Source organism: Hyperoodon ampullatus (assembly GCF_949752795.1).
Source record: "Hyperoodon ampullatus genome assembly, chromosome: 4".
NCBI lineage: Eukaryota > Metazoa > Chordata > Mammalia > Artiodactyla > Ziphiidae > Hyperoodon > Hyperoodon ampullatus.
The window spans coordinates 65,045,507-65,060,613 of NC_136917.1; the positions used below are offsets into that span (position 1 = coordinate 65,045,507).

At 38.4% G+C, this 15,107-nt stretch overlaps 1 protein-coding gene and 1 pseudogene across 3 annotated transcripts in view; one reads left to right on the plus strand and one right to left on the minus strand.

The window, feature by feature from the left end:
* Positions 1 to 15,107, plus strand: part of KIF3A (kinesin family member 3A) — a gene marked incomplete at its 5' end in the record, with an annotated part of 72,009 nt that overhangs the window by 13,524 nt on the left and 43,378 nt on the right. For both annotated transcript variants that reach the window (XM_079703604.1, XM_079703605.1), the window contains 2 exons: positions 8,158 to 8,302; positions 8,434 to 8,518. In XM_079703604.1, the coding sequence (XP_079559730.1) occupies positions 8,158 to 8,302; positions 8,434 to 8,518 (230 nt within the window). The remainder of the gene's footprint in view (positions 1 to 8,157; positions 8,303 to 8,433; positions 8,519 to 15,107) is intronic.
* Positions 3,475 to 4,205, minus strand: LOC307052325 (14-3-3 protein beta/alpha-like; annotated as a pseudogene). Its single transcript has one exon. The product of its transcript is annotated as a 14-3-3 protein beta/alpha-like (transcript).

Genomic DNA, 15,107 nt, shown 5'->3' on the forward strand with positions numbered 1-15,107 from the left:
TTTGTAGACTTCCTGATGATAGCCATTCTGACTGGTGTGGGGTGATACTTCATTGTAGTTTTGATATGCAATTCTCTAATAATTAGCAATATTGAGCACCTTTTCATGTACTTTTTGGCCATCTGTATGTCTTCTTTGGAGAACTGTCTATTTAGGTCTTCTGCCCATTTTTTGGTTGGGTTGTTTGTTTTTTTGATACAGAACTGCATGAGCTGTTTGTATATTTTCGAGTGTAATCCCTTGTTGGTCACTTCATTTGCAGATATTTTCTCCCATTCTGTAAGTTGTCTTTTTATTTTGTTTATGGTTTCCTTTGCTGTGCAAAAGTTTTTAAGTTTCATTAGGTCCCATTTGTTTATTTTTGTTTTTATTTTCATTGGGAGGTGGATCCAAAAAAATCTTGCTGCAATTTATGTCAGAGTGTTCTGCCTGTGTTTTCCTCTAAGAGTTTTATAGTACTCAGCTTTACATTTAGGTCTTTAATCCATTTTGAGTTTATTTTTGTGTATGGTGTTGAAGAGTGTTCTAATTTCATTCTTTTACATGTAGCTGTCCAGTTTTCCCAGCACCACTTTTTGAAGAGACTGTCTTTTCTCCATTGTATAGTCTTGCCTCCTTTGTCTTAGATTAATTGACCATAGGTGCATGGGTTTATCTCTGGCCTTTCTATCCTGTTCCATTGATCTGTTTTTCTGTTTCTGTGCCAGTACCATACTGTTTTGATGACTGTAGCTTTGCAGTATAGTCTGAAGTCAAGGAGCCTGATTCCTCCAGCTCGTTTATTTTTCTCAGGATTGCTCTGTCTGTTCGGGGTCTTTTGTGTTCCTATACAAATTAAAAAATATTTTGTTCTAGTTCTGTGAAAAATGCCATTGGTAATTTGATAGGGATTGCAATGAATCTGTAGATTGCTTTAGGTAGTATAGTCATTTTGACAATATTGATTCTTCCAATCCAAGAACATGGTATATCTCTCCATCTGTTTGTGTCATCTTTGATTTCTTTCATCAGTATCTATAGTTTTCTGAGTACAGGTCTGTTGGCTCCTTAGGTAGGTTTATTCCTAGGTATTTTATTCTTTTTGATGTGATGGTAAATGGGATTGTTTCCTTAATTTCTCTTTCTGATCTTTCATTGTTAGTGTATAGAAATGCAAGATTTCTGCAAATTAATTTTGCATCCTGCAACTTTACCGAATTCATTGATGAGCTCTAGTAGTTTTCTGGTAGCATCTTTAGGATTTTGTATGGGTAGTATCATGTCATCTGCAAACAGTGACAGTTTAACTTCTTCTTTTCCAATTTGGATTCCTTTTATTTCTTTTTCTTCTCTGATTGCCATGGCTAAGACTTCCAAAACTATGTTGAAAAAAGTGGTCAGAGTGGACATCCTTGTCTTATTCCTGATTTTAGAGGAAATTCTTTTAGCTTTTCACTGTCAAGAATGATGTTAGCTGTGGGTTTGTTATACATGGCCTTTATTATGTTGAGGTAAGTTCTCTCTGTGCTGACTTCTGGAGAGTTTTTATCATAAATGGGTTTTGAATTTTGTCAAAAGCTTTCTCTGCATCTGTTGAGATGATCATATGTTTTTTTTTAACTGATAAAATTTTTAATTTCACTTTTGAGTTTTTACACTTTTCCTGATTATTCCGTGTAAGGTGGAAACTAGAACTGTTTAAAAGACATACACAGATCAAGTACATCAATAACCAGGGTTTTTTCTTTTTTGCTATTACTATTTTCATAACCACAGGTGTGCTTGCTAGGCAATATAACCATCACAGAAGCAAATGTGAGGCAGAATACTGGTGAGGAAAAAGCGAGAGAGAGCTATCAGATATACAGACAGGCTCGTTCTACATTCACTACTGTGTTTTCAAGTGCCAAGTATTAACTGCACATTTTTGTTCAGCTAGAAAGAAGAGGGATTTTTTTCTTTTTCTTTTTTTCCCTTTTGGTTTGTTTGAAATCAGTGCATGGATGTTTCTCATTTCAGCAGATGGACAAACAGATGGACACTACGGCTATGGGGAATGTTCAGGGGAGGGAGGGGGATATTGTGAGACTGCTAGGCCTGGCTATTCCCAACTCTCTCCATCACAGTGTTCATGCAACTTCCCTGCATTTAGGGTCTTGTTGAAACGTGTTTGTGAACTTGATGGGATGGGTACACTTGGGAGAGCTGGTGACAGGTGCTAACAAGCATTATCAGGTCTGGCTGCAGTATAAGGAGAAACCATGGATATTTAAAAATACATTTTTGAGTCAGATCTTGGTGTGACTGAAGAGGAACCACCATTCTGAGAACTGGAAGAAGACAGAGCTGAGATGCAGGAAGCTCTTTTCAACTCTCTATAGCAAGGCTGGCTCACCGAAGTGCTCACCAACATCCCTCACCCCCTCCAGGCCCCCTGTCCCTGCTCATCTAGTACTAAACCATGAACAAAAGGCAAAGAGAATGCACAAAGAAGAAAATGTAAGGAAGAAGAAGGACAAATTTAGAGAGAGAAGAGAAAATCAAAATCAATAGTCAAAAAGGACAGTGGGAAAGAATGTTTAGATTTCAAAATTTTAAAGCCCCGAGCTAGGAAGAACCCAAAGGCTGAGTACTTACTCAAGTGAAAGGCAATCTCTGCAGAACATTATTCTTAGAGGTGTTACCCAGGAAACAGATAAGGCCATTAGTAAGATACATGCCTTTTTTTTTCCTTCTTGAGCTCATGGTTACAGGGAAAACAGATTCCACTACGGAAGCGCAAGCTGCCAATCAGTAACATGCTGATGTAGGAAAGGGGTTGGAGTCACATGTGGTCTATGAGCACTGGACCTTTGCATGGTGTCATAACCCAGTTATCTGCCACCAAGAATGTTAATTTCTGGCTTCGACTTTCCTCAGAGGAAGACACTGTGGCCATCCGCAGTCATGAACTTTTGAGTGGCAACAGCCCCAACGGGTCAAGTGTCTACAAGCCCTGAACAGAACAGGCAGAATCACTGTGAATTACCATGAAACTCGAGTGCCAAACTAGAGGTTTCTCACTCCAAGTCCCAGTGTCACAATATAATCTTTATAACTTTCTGTACTTTACAATGGAACTGTATTTCAGTGACTATTTTGAATTAAACTTTCCAAAAAGTTACACGTAATTCAGGTCTATTTTGTTTTCTACCAGTAAGAGTTCTGCTAAATTACAAAACCCCATAATCACAGTGTTGTTTTTTAAAAAAATTAAACACACAGTATTCCTGTCAATGTTAATCAAAATCAAAACTTCAGAATGCTGTGGCATTTATGTGACCAATCTGAGTTTTAGATACAAATACCAGCTGCTTATCCCATGGACCATTTTTGCTAGACTGAGGCTGTGAAAAACTGAAAGTTGACATACGATTCTTTTTTTTTTAATTCCACAAATGGATATATGTGGAGGGTACAGAGTGACACTGAAGAGATCCCAGGGCATGACAGACATTAGTTCTCTCCCTCCCCAGCATCTCCTTCATCTCCCTGGTTTTCCGACGTCCACAGAGTGAGATTGTCACTAAGCAACTGCATGATCAGGATGCTGTCTTTGTAAGACTCTTCATTCAGTGTGTCCAGTTCAGCAATCACTTCATCAAATGCCATTTTTGCCAGGCTGCAAGCCTTTTCAGGAGAGTTTAGAATCTCATAGTAAATGATGGAGAAATTAAGTGCCAGGCCCAGTTGAACTGGGTGTGTAGGCTGCATTTCTTTCTTACTAATTTCAAATGCTTCCTGGTAAGCCTGCTGGGAGTTCGACACAGTGGTTTGTTTATTGTCTCTAGATGCCACCTCAGAAAGATATCTAAAATAATCGCCTTTCACTTTCAAGTAGAACACCTTACTTTCTGGTTGTGTAGCATTGGGAATAAGGTATTTGTCCAACAGCTCCAGAACATTGTTGCAGATGTCCTGCAGCTATGCCTTGATCTTCTCACGGTATTCTTTGCCCACCTGCTGCTTCTTCTCATTCCTGTTTTCTGTTTGATGCTGGAGATGACACACCAGGAAGAACGGCGGGCACCAACCATGTTCTTGTAGACAACAGACAGCAGTTTTATCTCTTCATTGGAGAGCTCGTGCCCCTGCTCCATGACTGCCTTCATGGCCGCAACCATGTCATCGTAGCGCTCCGCCTGCTCGGCGAGTTTGCCTTTCTGTACCAGCTCACTTTTATCCATGGTCATTCCTGTGGGAGGACTGCAGGGGACAAAGACACTTACTAGCGGAGCTCCGGGCATGGTGACCGCTTCCTTCCCAAGCCCACTCCTCCAGCGTCGGCTGCAGTGGTGGTGGCGGTAGAATCGGCGGCTGCAGTGGCAACCTCAGCTCCAGAATCGGCAGCTGATCGTATGGTTTTTATTCTTCAGTTTGTTAATGTGTGTATCACACTGATTGATTTGTGGATGTTGAAGAATACTTGCATCCCAGGGATAAATCCCACTTGATCGTGGTGTATGATCCTTTTAATGTATTGTTGGATTCAGTTTGCTAGTATTTTGTGGAGGATTTTTGCATCTACATTCATCAGTGATATTGGCCTATTTTTTTTGTGTGGTATCTTTGTTTGGTTTTGGTGTCAGGGTGATGGTGGCTTCATAGAATGAGTTTGGGAGTGTTCCTTCCTCTGCGATTTTTGGAAAGAGTTTCAGAAGAATAGATGTTAACTTTTCTCTAAATGTTTGGTAGAATTCACCTGTGAAGCCATCTGGTCCTGGACTTTTGTTTGTTGGCAGTTTTAAAATCAGCTTTGATTTCAGTACTTGTGATTGGTCTGTTCATATTTTCTGTTTCTTCCTGGTTCAGTCTTGGAAGGTTATATGTTTATCCATTTCTTCTAGATTGACCATTTATTGACATATAGTTGCTTATAGTAGTCTCTTAGGATGCCCTGTAATTCTGTGGTGTCTGTTGTAACTTCTCTTTTTTCATTTCTAATTTTATTGATTTGAGCCCTCTCCCCTTTTTTCTTGTTGAGTCTGGCTACAGGTTTATCAATTTTGTTTATATTTTCAGAGGAACCAGCTTTTTTTTTTTTTTTTTTTGCGGTACGCGGGCCTCTCCCTGTTGTGGCCTCTCCCGTTGCGGAGCACTGGCTCCGGACATGCAGGCTCAGCGGCCATGGCTCACGGGCCCAGCTGCTCTGCGGCATGTGGGATCTTCCCGGACTGGAGCACGAACCCATGTCCCCTGCATCGGCAGGCAGACTCTCAACCACTGCACCACCAGAGAAGCCCGGAACCAGCTTTTAGTTTGATTGATCTTTTCTATTGTTTTGTTCCTCTCTGTTTCATTTATTTCTGCTTTGATCTTTATGATTTTTTCCTTCTACTAACTTTGGGTTTTGTTTGTTCTTCTTTCTCTAGTTACCTAATATCCTTTTTTTTTTTTTTTTTTTTGGCGTTACGCGGGCCTCTCACTGTTGTGGCCTCTCCCGCTGCGGAGCACAGGCTCCGGACGCACAGGCTCAGTGGCCATGGCTCACGGGCCCAGCCGCTCCACAGCATGTGGGATCCTCCCAGACCGGGGCATGAACCCGCGTCCCCTGCATCGGCAGGCGGACTCCCAACCACTCTGCCACCAGGGAAGCCCCATAATATCCTTTTAAAATTAGTAATCTTCATATATTTAATGCATTCATAGAAATTGCATTAGGTATTAATTTTGAGCTCAAAATTTTTTTGGGTCATTACATACTGGTAAAAAACATGGGCTATGGAGCCAACTGGAGTGTGTTCAGATCTTGTTTCTACCACTTACTATGTCATTGAGCAAGTAACTCAACCTCTCTAAGCCTTTGTTTCCTCAACTAAACTGTGGGAATATAAACATTGCCTAGCTCTTAGGATTGGGGTGAAAATTAAATAGGAATGCATGTAAAGTACATGACATAGCACATAGCAAATGATCAGTAAATGGTAGCTGTGGTGTCTTTTCTAAAATGCAGTATATGAGTTCATGATATTTTCAGCTCCTTGGAATGCAGTAAGTTATATTCTTAATGCAAGAGTTTGAAATATTTAGTGAGTTAGAAAAAAATTAAGACTTTTAAATTATTCCCATGTATAAAAATGGTTTCTGGGCTTCCCTGGTGGCGCAGTGGTTGAGAGTCCGCCTGCCGATGCAGGGGACACGGGTTCGTGCCCCGGTCCGGGAAGATCCCACATGCCGCGGAGCGGCTAGGCCCGTGAGCCATGGCCACTGAGCCTGCGTGTCCGGAGCCTATGCTCCGCAACAGGAGAGGCCACAACAGTGAGAGGCCCGCGTACCGCAAAAAAAAAAAAAAAAGAATGGTTTCTGTTGTGATTAATTTATTTTCATAGAAAGTCCAAAAATGATGACAAGTTGTTGTTAACTGAATAGAGTGGTGGTAGTTGAGAAACCTTTTTCATTTATGCTGTCACTTTCTAGGCTATCTTCTCATACTATACTGTCTCCTGAGGAAATCTCATCCACCTCCATGGCTTCAGTGGCAAATGAATCTCATCCATCCTCCTGCTTGCTTGACACATCCATGTGGGTGTATCGTAGACTTAAAGCTCAGTACCCCCAAACTAAATTCATGATCTTCCCTTTCAAACTGTTATTTCTTCTAGTGTTGTTCACCATCTCAGTACATGGCATAGCCATACATCCCTTTGGTCAAGCCAGAAATTGAAAGTCACCCTCAATTCTTCCTTTTCCCTGGTCCCCTTACGACTAGTTGTTTTCCAGGTCCTCTTGATTCTAACTGTTAAATATCTCTGACATCCTACTGTTAAATATCTCTGAAATCCTTCTACCTTTCTCATCCCCTTCTATTTATTGTCATCACCATCTCTCATCTGGCTAACTACTTCAGCCCTCTAACTTATTTCTTCACGTCTCCTCTTGCTTTCTTCCAATTCTTCGTATACAGTATAGCCAAAGTGACTATGATGTCACTCCTCTAATTGAAAAATCATTCTATGGCTTCACTTTGTTTTTAGCATAAGCTCTAAAAGCCTTAAGATGTTCTTCATCGTCCTGTGTGATTAGGCCCCTGTCAATTTCTTTAGCTGTATCTGCATCCACTGTCCTTTTCCATCTCTGTTTCTTCCATTCTGGTCTCATTACATTTCTTCAAAATCTCCATTCTATTTTTTGCCTCTTGCTGTCCACTCTGTTCCTATCTAACTCTTGCTCATATATCAGATCGTATCTTAAACCTTACCTCTTCTGGAAGGCCTTCCCTGACCTCTTCCCCTTTCCTCCTGCATCAGTTCTCCTGCCCAGATTATGTCCCTTACTCTCATCTAGAGCTCTGTGTTTCTCATTTCCCAACACTCATCCTGCTTATAATTATTTGGCTAGTATGTCCTCCCCAAGATGACATATCATAAGATTAAAGATTGTGTTTGCCTTGTTTGTCATTGTGTCCCCGGTGCCTAGCACAATGCCAGACACAGGTGTGTAGTAAGTATTTGTTGAATGAATGAATTTGGGTATTTAGAAAATTTTAAGTTGTATCTGTAATTACTTGTAATAATTGTATTGTCACCTTTTTTTGTTAATTCCCCCTATTCCTTACAACTGTTACTTAAAACATTTTATTTCGAAATAATGTACTTATTTTAGGAATAAGAAGAAAAAACTACCATTTGCCAGGTGTCATGTTGGTCACTTGAAATAAATTGTTTCATTTGGTTCTTACTATCAATGTAGAGTATTCATTCTTATCCCCATTTTGCCATTGAGGAGATAATCTCTGGGTATATACTTTCTAAGGTCAAGTCTCTGAAAAATGGCAGATGTGTGGATTCACGTTGAGGTCTTTCTATTCTAGAACCTGTGTTCTCTTGCTGTAATTATACTACCTTCTCCAATTTAACGTCCACATTAAGTAATTAATATACACATTTAAAGAAATTTCTTATGATTAGCTAAAGTGTCAGATTTTATATTTATTTCATTGACTCTAATTCTTTAACAGTGCTATGCTCATGTGGCATACAGTACATCTTGTAATTGCTGATAATAAAGGTGAAATTTGTACTAGAATAAACTTTAAATCCAGGCTAGAAATTGCATCACAGTGTCAAAGGAATTAATTTTAAGAGCTATTGGTCTGTAGCATGACTCTGCGAAGTGATTGATTCTCTTCATCATTTTCAGGGACTATTTTTGCATATGGACAAACTGGAACAGGTAAAACTTTTACCATGGAAGGTGTTCGAGCTGTTCCTGAACTTAGAGGAATCATTCCAAATTCATTTGCTCACATATTTGGTCATATTGCAAAAGCAGAGGGTGATACAAGGTAAAAGAGAATTCTTAATATTTTCTAATATTTAGAAGTACAAGCATAAGAAAGATGTATAAATTTTATAAACACATTTTAAAAACTTCTGATATTTCACTGTTTTTTTTTTAATGATGTTTTATTTACAGATTTTTGGTTCGAGTGTCTTATTTGGAAATATATAATGAAGAAGTTCGTGACCTTTTGGGCAAGGATCAGACACAGAGGTTAGAGGTATGGATAATTGAAATTGGAGAATTTTCCAAAGCAATAGAATGTGTACTAAATTAAGCTCTTTTTTGAACAAAAGGTACTTTAAATATTTTACTTATTTTTTGACCAGATAATATAACATAGTTCAAAACTAAAAGTATTTTAAACATTTATGCATTGAAAAGTCTTGTTCCTACCTCATTTCTCCCAACCCTAAGATAACCACTTTCAGTATCCTTTCAGTGTTGTTTATGTAAATACAAACAAATACAATTTTATTTTTACTCCAAAAGTAGGACACTGTATACATTGATCTGCACCATTTTTTTTTTTTTTTTTTTTTTTTTTTTGGTACACGGGCCTCTCACTGTTGTGGCCTCTCCTGTTGCGGAGCACACGCTCTGGACGCGCAGGCTCAGCCGCCATGGCTCACGGGTCCAGCCGCTCCGCGGCATGTGGGATCTTCCCGGACCGGGGCATGAACCCGTGTCCCCCGCATCGGCAGGCGGAGTCTCAACCAGTGCGCAACCAGGGGAGCCCTGCACCATTTTTTTAATTAAAATTTTTATTGAGATAAGTGTAAATTCATATGCAGTTGTAAGAAATAATACAGAGAGATTACCCTTCACACAGTTTTCCCCAGTGGTAACATTTTACAAAGCTATAATGCAATATCACAACCATAATATTGACCTTGATGCAATCCACAGATCTTATTCAAATGCCCCCAGTTTTTCTTGTAGTCATTTGTGTTGTATACTATTTTATCATGTGTAGATTGGTATATCCACTACCACAGCAAGGTACTAAACATCTTAGATATGCCTTATGTTGCCCTTTTATAACCACATCCACCTCTCCTGTGACCACTCCCCTCTGTCCCCATCCCTAACCCCTGACAACCCCTGATCTGCTTTCATTTCTACAGTTTTGTCATTTCAAAATGTTATGTAAATATAAACATACAATATGTAACCTTTTGGAATTGTCTTTTTTCACTTGGCATAACTCCCTAGAGATTCATCCAAGTTGTTGCATGTATCGATTCTTCATTCATTTTTATTACTGAGTAATATTGCATGGCATATTTAACCATTCACCTGTTGAAGGACATCTGGGCTGTTTTGGGCTATCATGAGTAAAGCCACTATGAACATTCACACACAGATGTTTTTGCAAATGTAAGTTTTCATTCTCTGGTATGAATGCCCAAGAATACTCCGGAATTTATTTTAAGTCAGAAGTTTTTACAGTGTCAAAAATATAGGTATTAAGACTAATCATGAATGTAGTCATGAATACTTGTGTTTTCAGTCTTTCTTTTACCTGAAGGAAAAACCAAACTTTCTGATTGAGAAACTCTAGTTTGTTTACTTTTGGGTAATAGATTGGCACTAAAGACTACTTTCATCCAGCATCTTAGAAAAGGGAACTGTGAGATTATATGCATAAATGTCAGATAATAACAAAATTTGTGAATTGGTACATTATGGTTTTAACTGACAAGTATAGCTGATTCACATTCATTATTTTTTAATTGAGATATAATTTACATAGCATAATATTCATCCTTTTAAAGTGTACAACTTAGTGATCTTAGTATATTCAGAAAGTTATGCAACCATCACCACTATCTAATTCTAGAACATTTTCATTACTCCAAAAAGAAACTCCATGGCCATTAGGAGCCACTCACCATTCCCGCTTTCCCTCCTGGTAACCCATAATTTACTTTTTGTCTCTATGGACTTGCCTATTCTGGACATTTCATTTAAATGGAATCATACAATTGTGGTCTTTTATGACTGGCTTCTTTCACTTAGTATAATGTTTTCAAGATTCACCCATGTTGTAGCATGAATCAGTATTTCATGTTTTTGTTTTGTTTTAACAGCCTGTACACGTTTCTATATGAATACACGCATACCTCGTTTTATGGTGCTTCACTTTATTATGCTTTGCAGATACTGTGTTTTTTACAAAATGAAGGTTTGTGGCAACCCTGCATCAAACAATTCTGTTCAACTCCATTTTTCCAGCAGCATTTACTTACTTCATGTCTCTGTGCCACATTTTGGTAATTCTGCAATATTTTAAACTCTCCATCAACAAAAAAAATTATGACTCACTGAAGGCTCAGGTGATGTTAGCAGTTTTTAGCAATGAAGTATTTTGAAATTAAGGTACATACATTTTTTTAAACATAATGCTGTTGCACACTTAATAGACTACAGTATAGTGTAAACAACTTTTATATGCAACAAGTAACCAAAAAATTCATGGTACTAAGTTTATTACGGTGGTCTGGAACTGAACCTGCAATATCTTTGAACTGTATGTTTTTTCAGTTCTCTTGGTTATATATCAGTGAATGTAATTGTTAGATAATGTGGTAACTGTTTTTTTAGGAACTGCCAGGCTGTTTCCCACAGTGGCTGTACCATTTTACATTCCTATCAGCAATGTAAGAGAAGTCCAGTTTCTCTGCATCCTCATCAACACTCGTTATTATCTGTCTTTTTTATAGCCATTTTAGAGGGTGTAAAGTGGTACCTCATTTGTGGGCTTGATTTCCATTTCCCTGATGGCTAATAATGATGAATATCTTTTCACGCCATTTGTGTATCTTCTTTGGATGAATTTCCATTCAGATCCATTGCTCATTTATAATTGGGTCTTTGTCTTTTTGTTATTGAGTTGTAATAATTCTTTATATATTCTAGATACAAGTTTGTTAACAGATATATGGATTTACAAAAATATTCTCCCATCTGTGGGATTGTCTTTTCACTATCTTGATGGTGTCCTTTGGAGCATAAAAATTAAAAATTTTTATCATGTCTGGTTTATCTATATTTAGTTTTGTTGCTTGTGCTTTTTGGTGTAGTATCTAAGAAATCATTGCTTCATCCAAGGTCATGAAGATTTATGCCTTTGTTCTAAGAGTTTTATAGTTTTAGCTCTTATATTTATGTCTTTGATTCATTTTGAGTTAATTTTTTATGTACCATGTGAGGTAGAGGACCAACTTCACTTTTGCCTATGGATATCCAGTTGTCTCAGCACCATTTATTGAAAAGACTATTTTCCCCTCATTGCACTTTGCTTTTTTTTTTGTGGGGGGGCTATGCGGGCCTTTCACTGCTGTGGCCTCTCCCTTTGTGGAGCACGGGCTCCGGACGCACAGGCCCAGCGGCCATGGCTCACGGGGCCAGCCGCTCCGCGACATGTGGGATCCTCCCGGACCGGGGCGCGAACCCGTGTCCCCTGCACTGGCAGGCGGACTCTCAACCACTGCGCCACCAGGGAAGCCCCTGCACTTTGCTTTTTTCACTGAACAATGGATTGTGGCAATTTTTCCACATCAGTACAGAGAAACCTTCCTCATTCCTTTTTTTTTTTTTTAAAGGTTCATAATATCCTTTGTATGCACATAATTTAAATTTATTTAGCCAGCCCTCTGTTGATGAACACTTGGGTTGTTTAAGATCTTCTGCTGTTACACACAATTCTGTGCTGAATAGCCTTGTACATACAGCATTTCATACATGTGCAGGCATATCTGAGGATAAATTCCTGAAGCAGGGTTGCTGAGTCATGTGATAAATGATTAGTAACTATTGCCAAATATATTAATATAGTGTATGAGACACTAGATTTAGTGTATGAGACAAAAGGTTAGCCTTTAAAATATTAATATTGGAATTTTGATAGAAATTGCATTGTCAGTAAAATAATTAGAGAATAATGGTAAGAGTAGTCACCATTGTAGAATGGTGTAGAATACACTTAGAATAACAGCAGCTACTATTACTAAGCTTTTATAATGTGGCAGTAGGCATTCAGTACAGTAAATTGTGGTAGTAGCACATACTTTATTTCATTTAATCTTTCAGCAGTTCAGTTTTGTTATTGTAAAAAATGAAACCTAGAGGGGTTTCCTGACTTGCTTGTGTCACAGGTAAGTGGATTAAGGATTAAAGGGTGATTTCTGAGGTTTTACCATCTTAGCTTGAATTCTGGCTCTGAGTTCTTAAGCAAGTTACTTACCCTCTATGAGCCTTAGCTTTGCCACATGAAAATGGAAATCATAAAAGTATCTACTTTATAGGATTATTGCCAACATTAACAAATTAATACAAAGTTTTAAAATCATTGATTGACACGTAATAAAGTATTCAATACGTTTTAGCTTTTTTTTCTTTTTAAGTTTACTATATAAGCTGAGCTTTTGGAGCAGTATATTACAGGCTTAGGTATTATTTGTGTTTGTTGGACCTTAATGAAGACTTAATCTATAATGATAATGTGTAGACAGCAAACACAGAGATAAGTTTCATTTTTGCTAGTTGTCATCTTTGGTTTTGATGGATACTTTAATTCTGTGCTTTTTACCTTTTAAAAGTTTATTGTTTTATTGCATAAATTATTAGAATAAAAATCATTTGGACAGATTTTCCATTTTTGTAACAGTAATTATAGATCAGATTTATTCTCAGGAACAGTCTTGTCAATGGTTCTCAACCACATTAGACCCAATGCCCCTTTTTTATAACATATATCTTGTAATGCCCCTTTGACTATCCTGAAATAAATTTCATGGATGATGAAATCTATCTACACACATAATTTAAAAATTATCAATATACTGCCCTATTGTAATATAAAAGAGAATAAAATTAAAAAATAAAGTGCTTGTATTTCAATATATAAATGCTTAAATGTGATCATACTCAATGACATAATGAAGTAGTCAGAAGCATATATAATCATCATGATTGTAGCAGCTACAAATGCAGACTGTTATAAGTATATTGTATTGGTGATCTAAACACCTTGATTTGTGTTATTGTCAATGACATGGTCTTTTAAAATAGTAACTAGCTCTTGGTAGAGTTCTGAGGAAAATAAAGTAGTTCTTTCCTCAGTTTTCCTGCATTCCTATGTTATTATTATTACCATGGGAAAGCACTTTGTCTTCATATGTACAATAGAGTTAGGGTTTAGATTCAGGTAATTATAAATTGTTTTTTCACCCATGTTAATATCTGGTAGGACATTCAAAGTTGCATGGGACAATTCATTGACTGTGACCCATTTCATTTCAAGGTGTTTAGTATCCCAGGCCCCTGCCTATGAATACTAATAGTGTCCTCAAGTGAACCAGAAACTCCCCCACAAACTTCTAAAACATTCTGGGCAGGGGAGTAACTGCTGCCATTGAGAGTCATTGTTTTGGTGTTATAAATTGTTACACAAATAAATTTCTGTGTTTTCATGATAAAAATTCTTTGCTAGCATTACCATCCAATTTTTTAAAAAACTTTCATAAACAAATAACAGTAATAGACAGTAATACATACCACTCACTCACATTCACGTGCCTCATTTCTAGGTGAACTTGCTGGCACTGACTCAGACTCATGACTGAATTTAAGCTATTAGTTTTTAGGAGTGTCTAGACCACATTTAAGTTACCAGGACTCTCTAACAAAGGTAAAGACCAGGGCCCTCTAATGAGAGTCAATATCAGCGGTGTCTCTGAGAACGATTAATCCTTTAATTTCCTTTCTTTCCTCCTGGTGGGATCTCCTCCCAAACCAGGGCCAGGATCCCCTAATTAGGGTCAAAACCAGAGAGAAAACAGGATTCATACTCATGTACTAAGACACCCGAGATAAAAGTCAAACTAATTCCAGAAGGCTCACTTTGATACAATATCATAAAAGCCTATACATAAGGAATTTTATCCCATTTTCTTTCCCTTTTAAAAAACAGTTCTAGTTAAATATAGGTGTTATAGTCTAAAGACCACTGAGGGGCCGTTGTTCATCAGAGCCTAAGGAATATTGGGGCCATGTGGTGTTACAGTAAAATATTCTCTTTCTTTTCATGGGAGCATAGCTGCAGTTCTTCCAGTTTTGCAAAATGCACCCTAGGGGACTACAAGATAGAACAGAGCTCTCATTACCCATTATTCTTTCACACGGCTGCTATTACCAGAAACAGACAGACTGGCAGATCAGTATCCAGAGTCTTCTCAGGGTCACAGTTTCCTAGCATGAGAATGGAAAGTTTCCTACCTACCATTCCAGACAGGGGTGCAGATGAGCCTTGGTCTAACAGGGAGTTTCTCAATTACTGCTCAGGCAGTGCTGGATGGCCAAGGGACTCCTTGACCCAGAACGGAAAGTCCAATTAAAGTGGTACTCTGCTCAAAACAAGATGACCATGTCATACACCTTCCCCCACAAAAAAGTAAAATTCCAATCAAGGAAACCCAATAGGGAAGAATGCCCTGCTGTCGTCACACACGAGGTTACACCACTTGCCAGAGACGTCTTACACCAGGACCAGAGCCTTGTTTCCTTTACTAGGGAATCGAAAACACCATGGGCCAGTGCTGCCTGGTTAGTGGCAAGCACTTGGGGCTGTCCCTGAGACAAAAGCACTCAGGCACCTGCTGGACAAGATCTGAGTGCCAGTGTCAGCCCAGGGCTGATGTGCCATGAGTGAGATGCCACTCAAGATGGCTGTCCCTTCATGGTCACCAAAATTGTTACTGAACCAAACTTGGGTCTGCTTGCCTGCCACACAGCAAGGCATATTT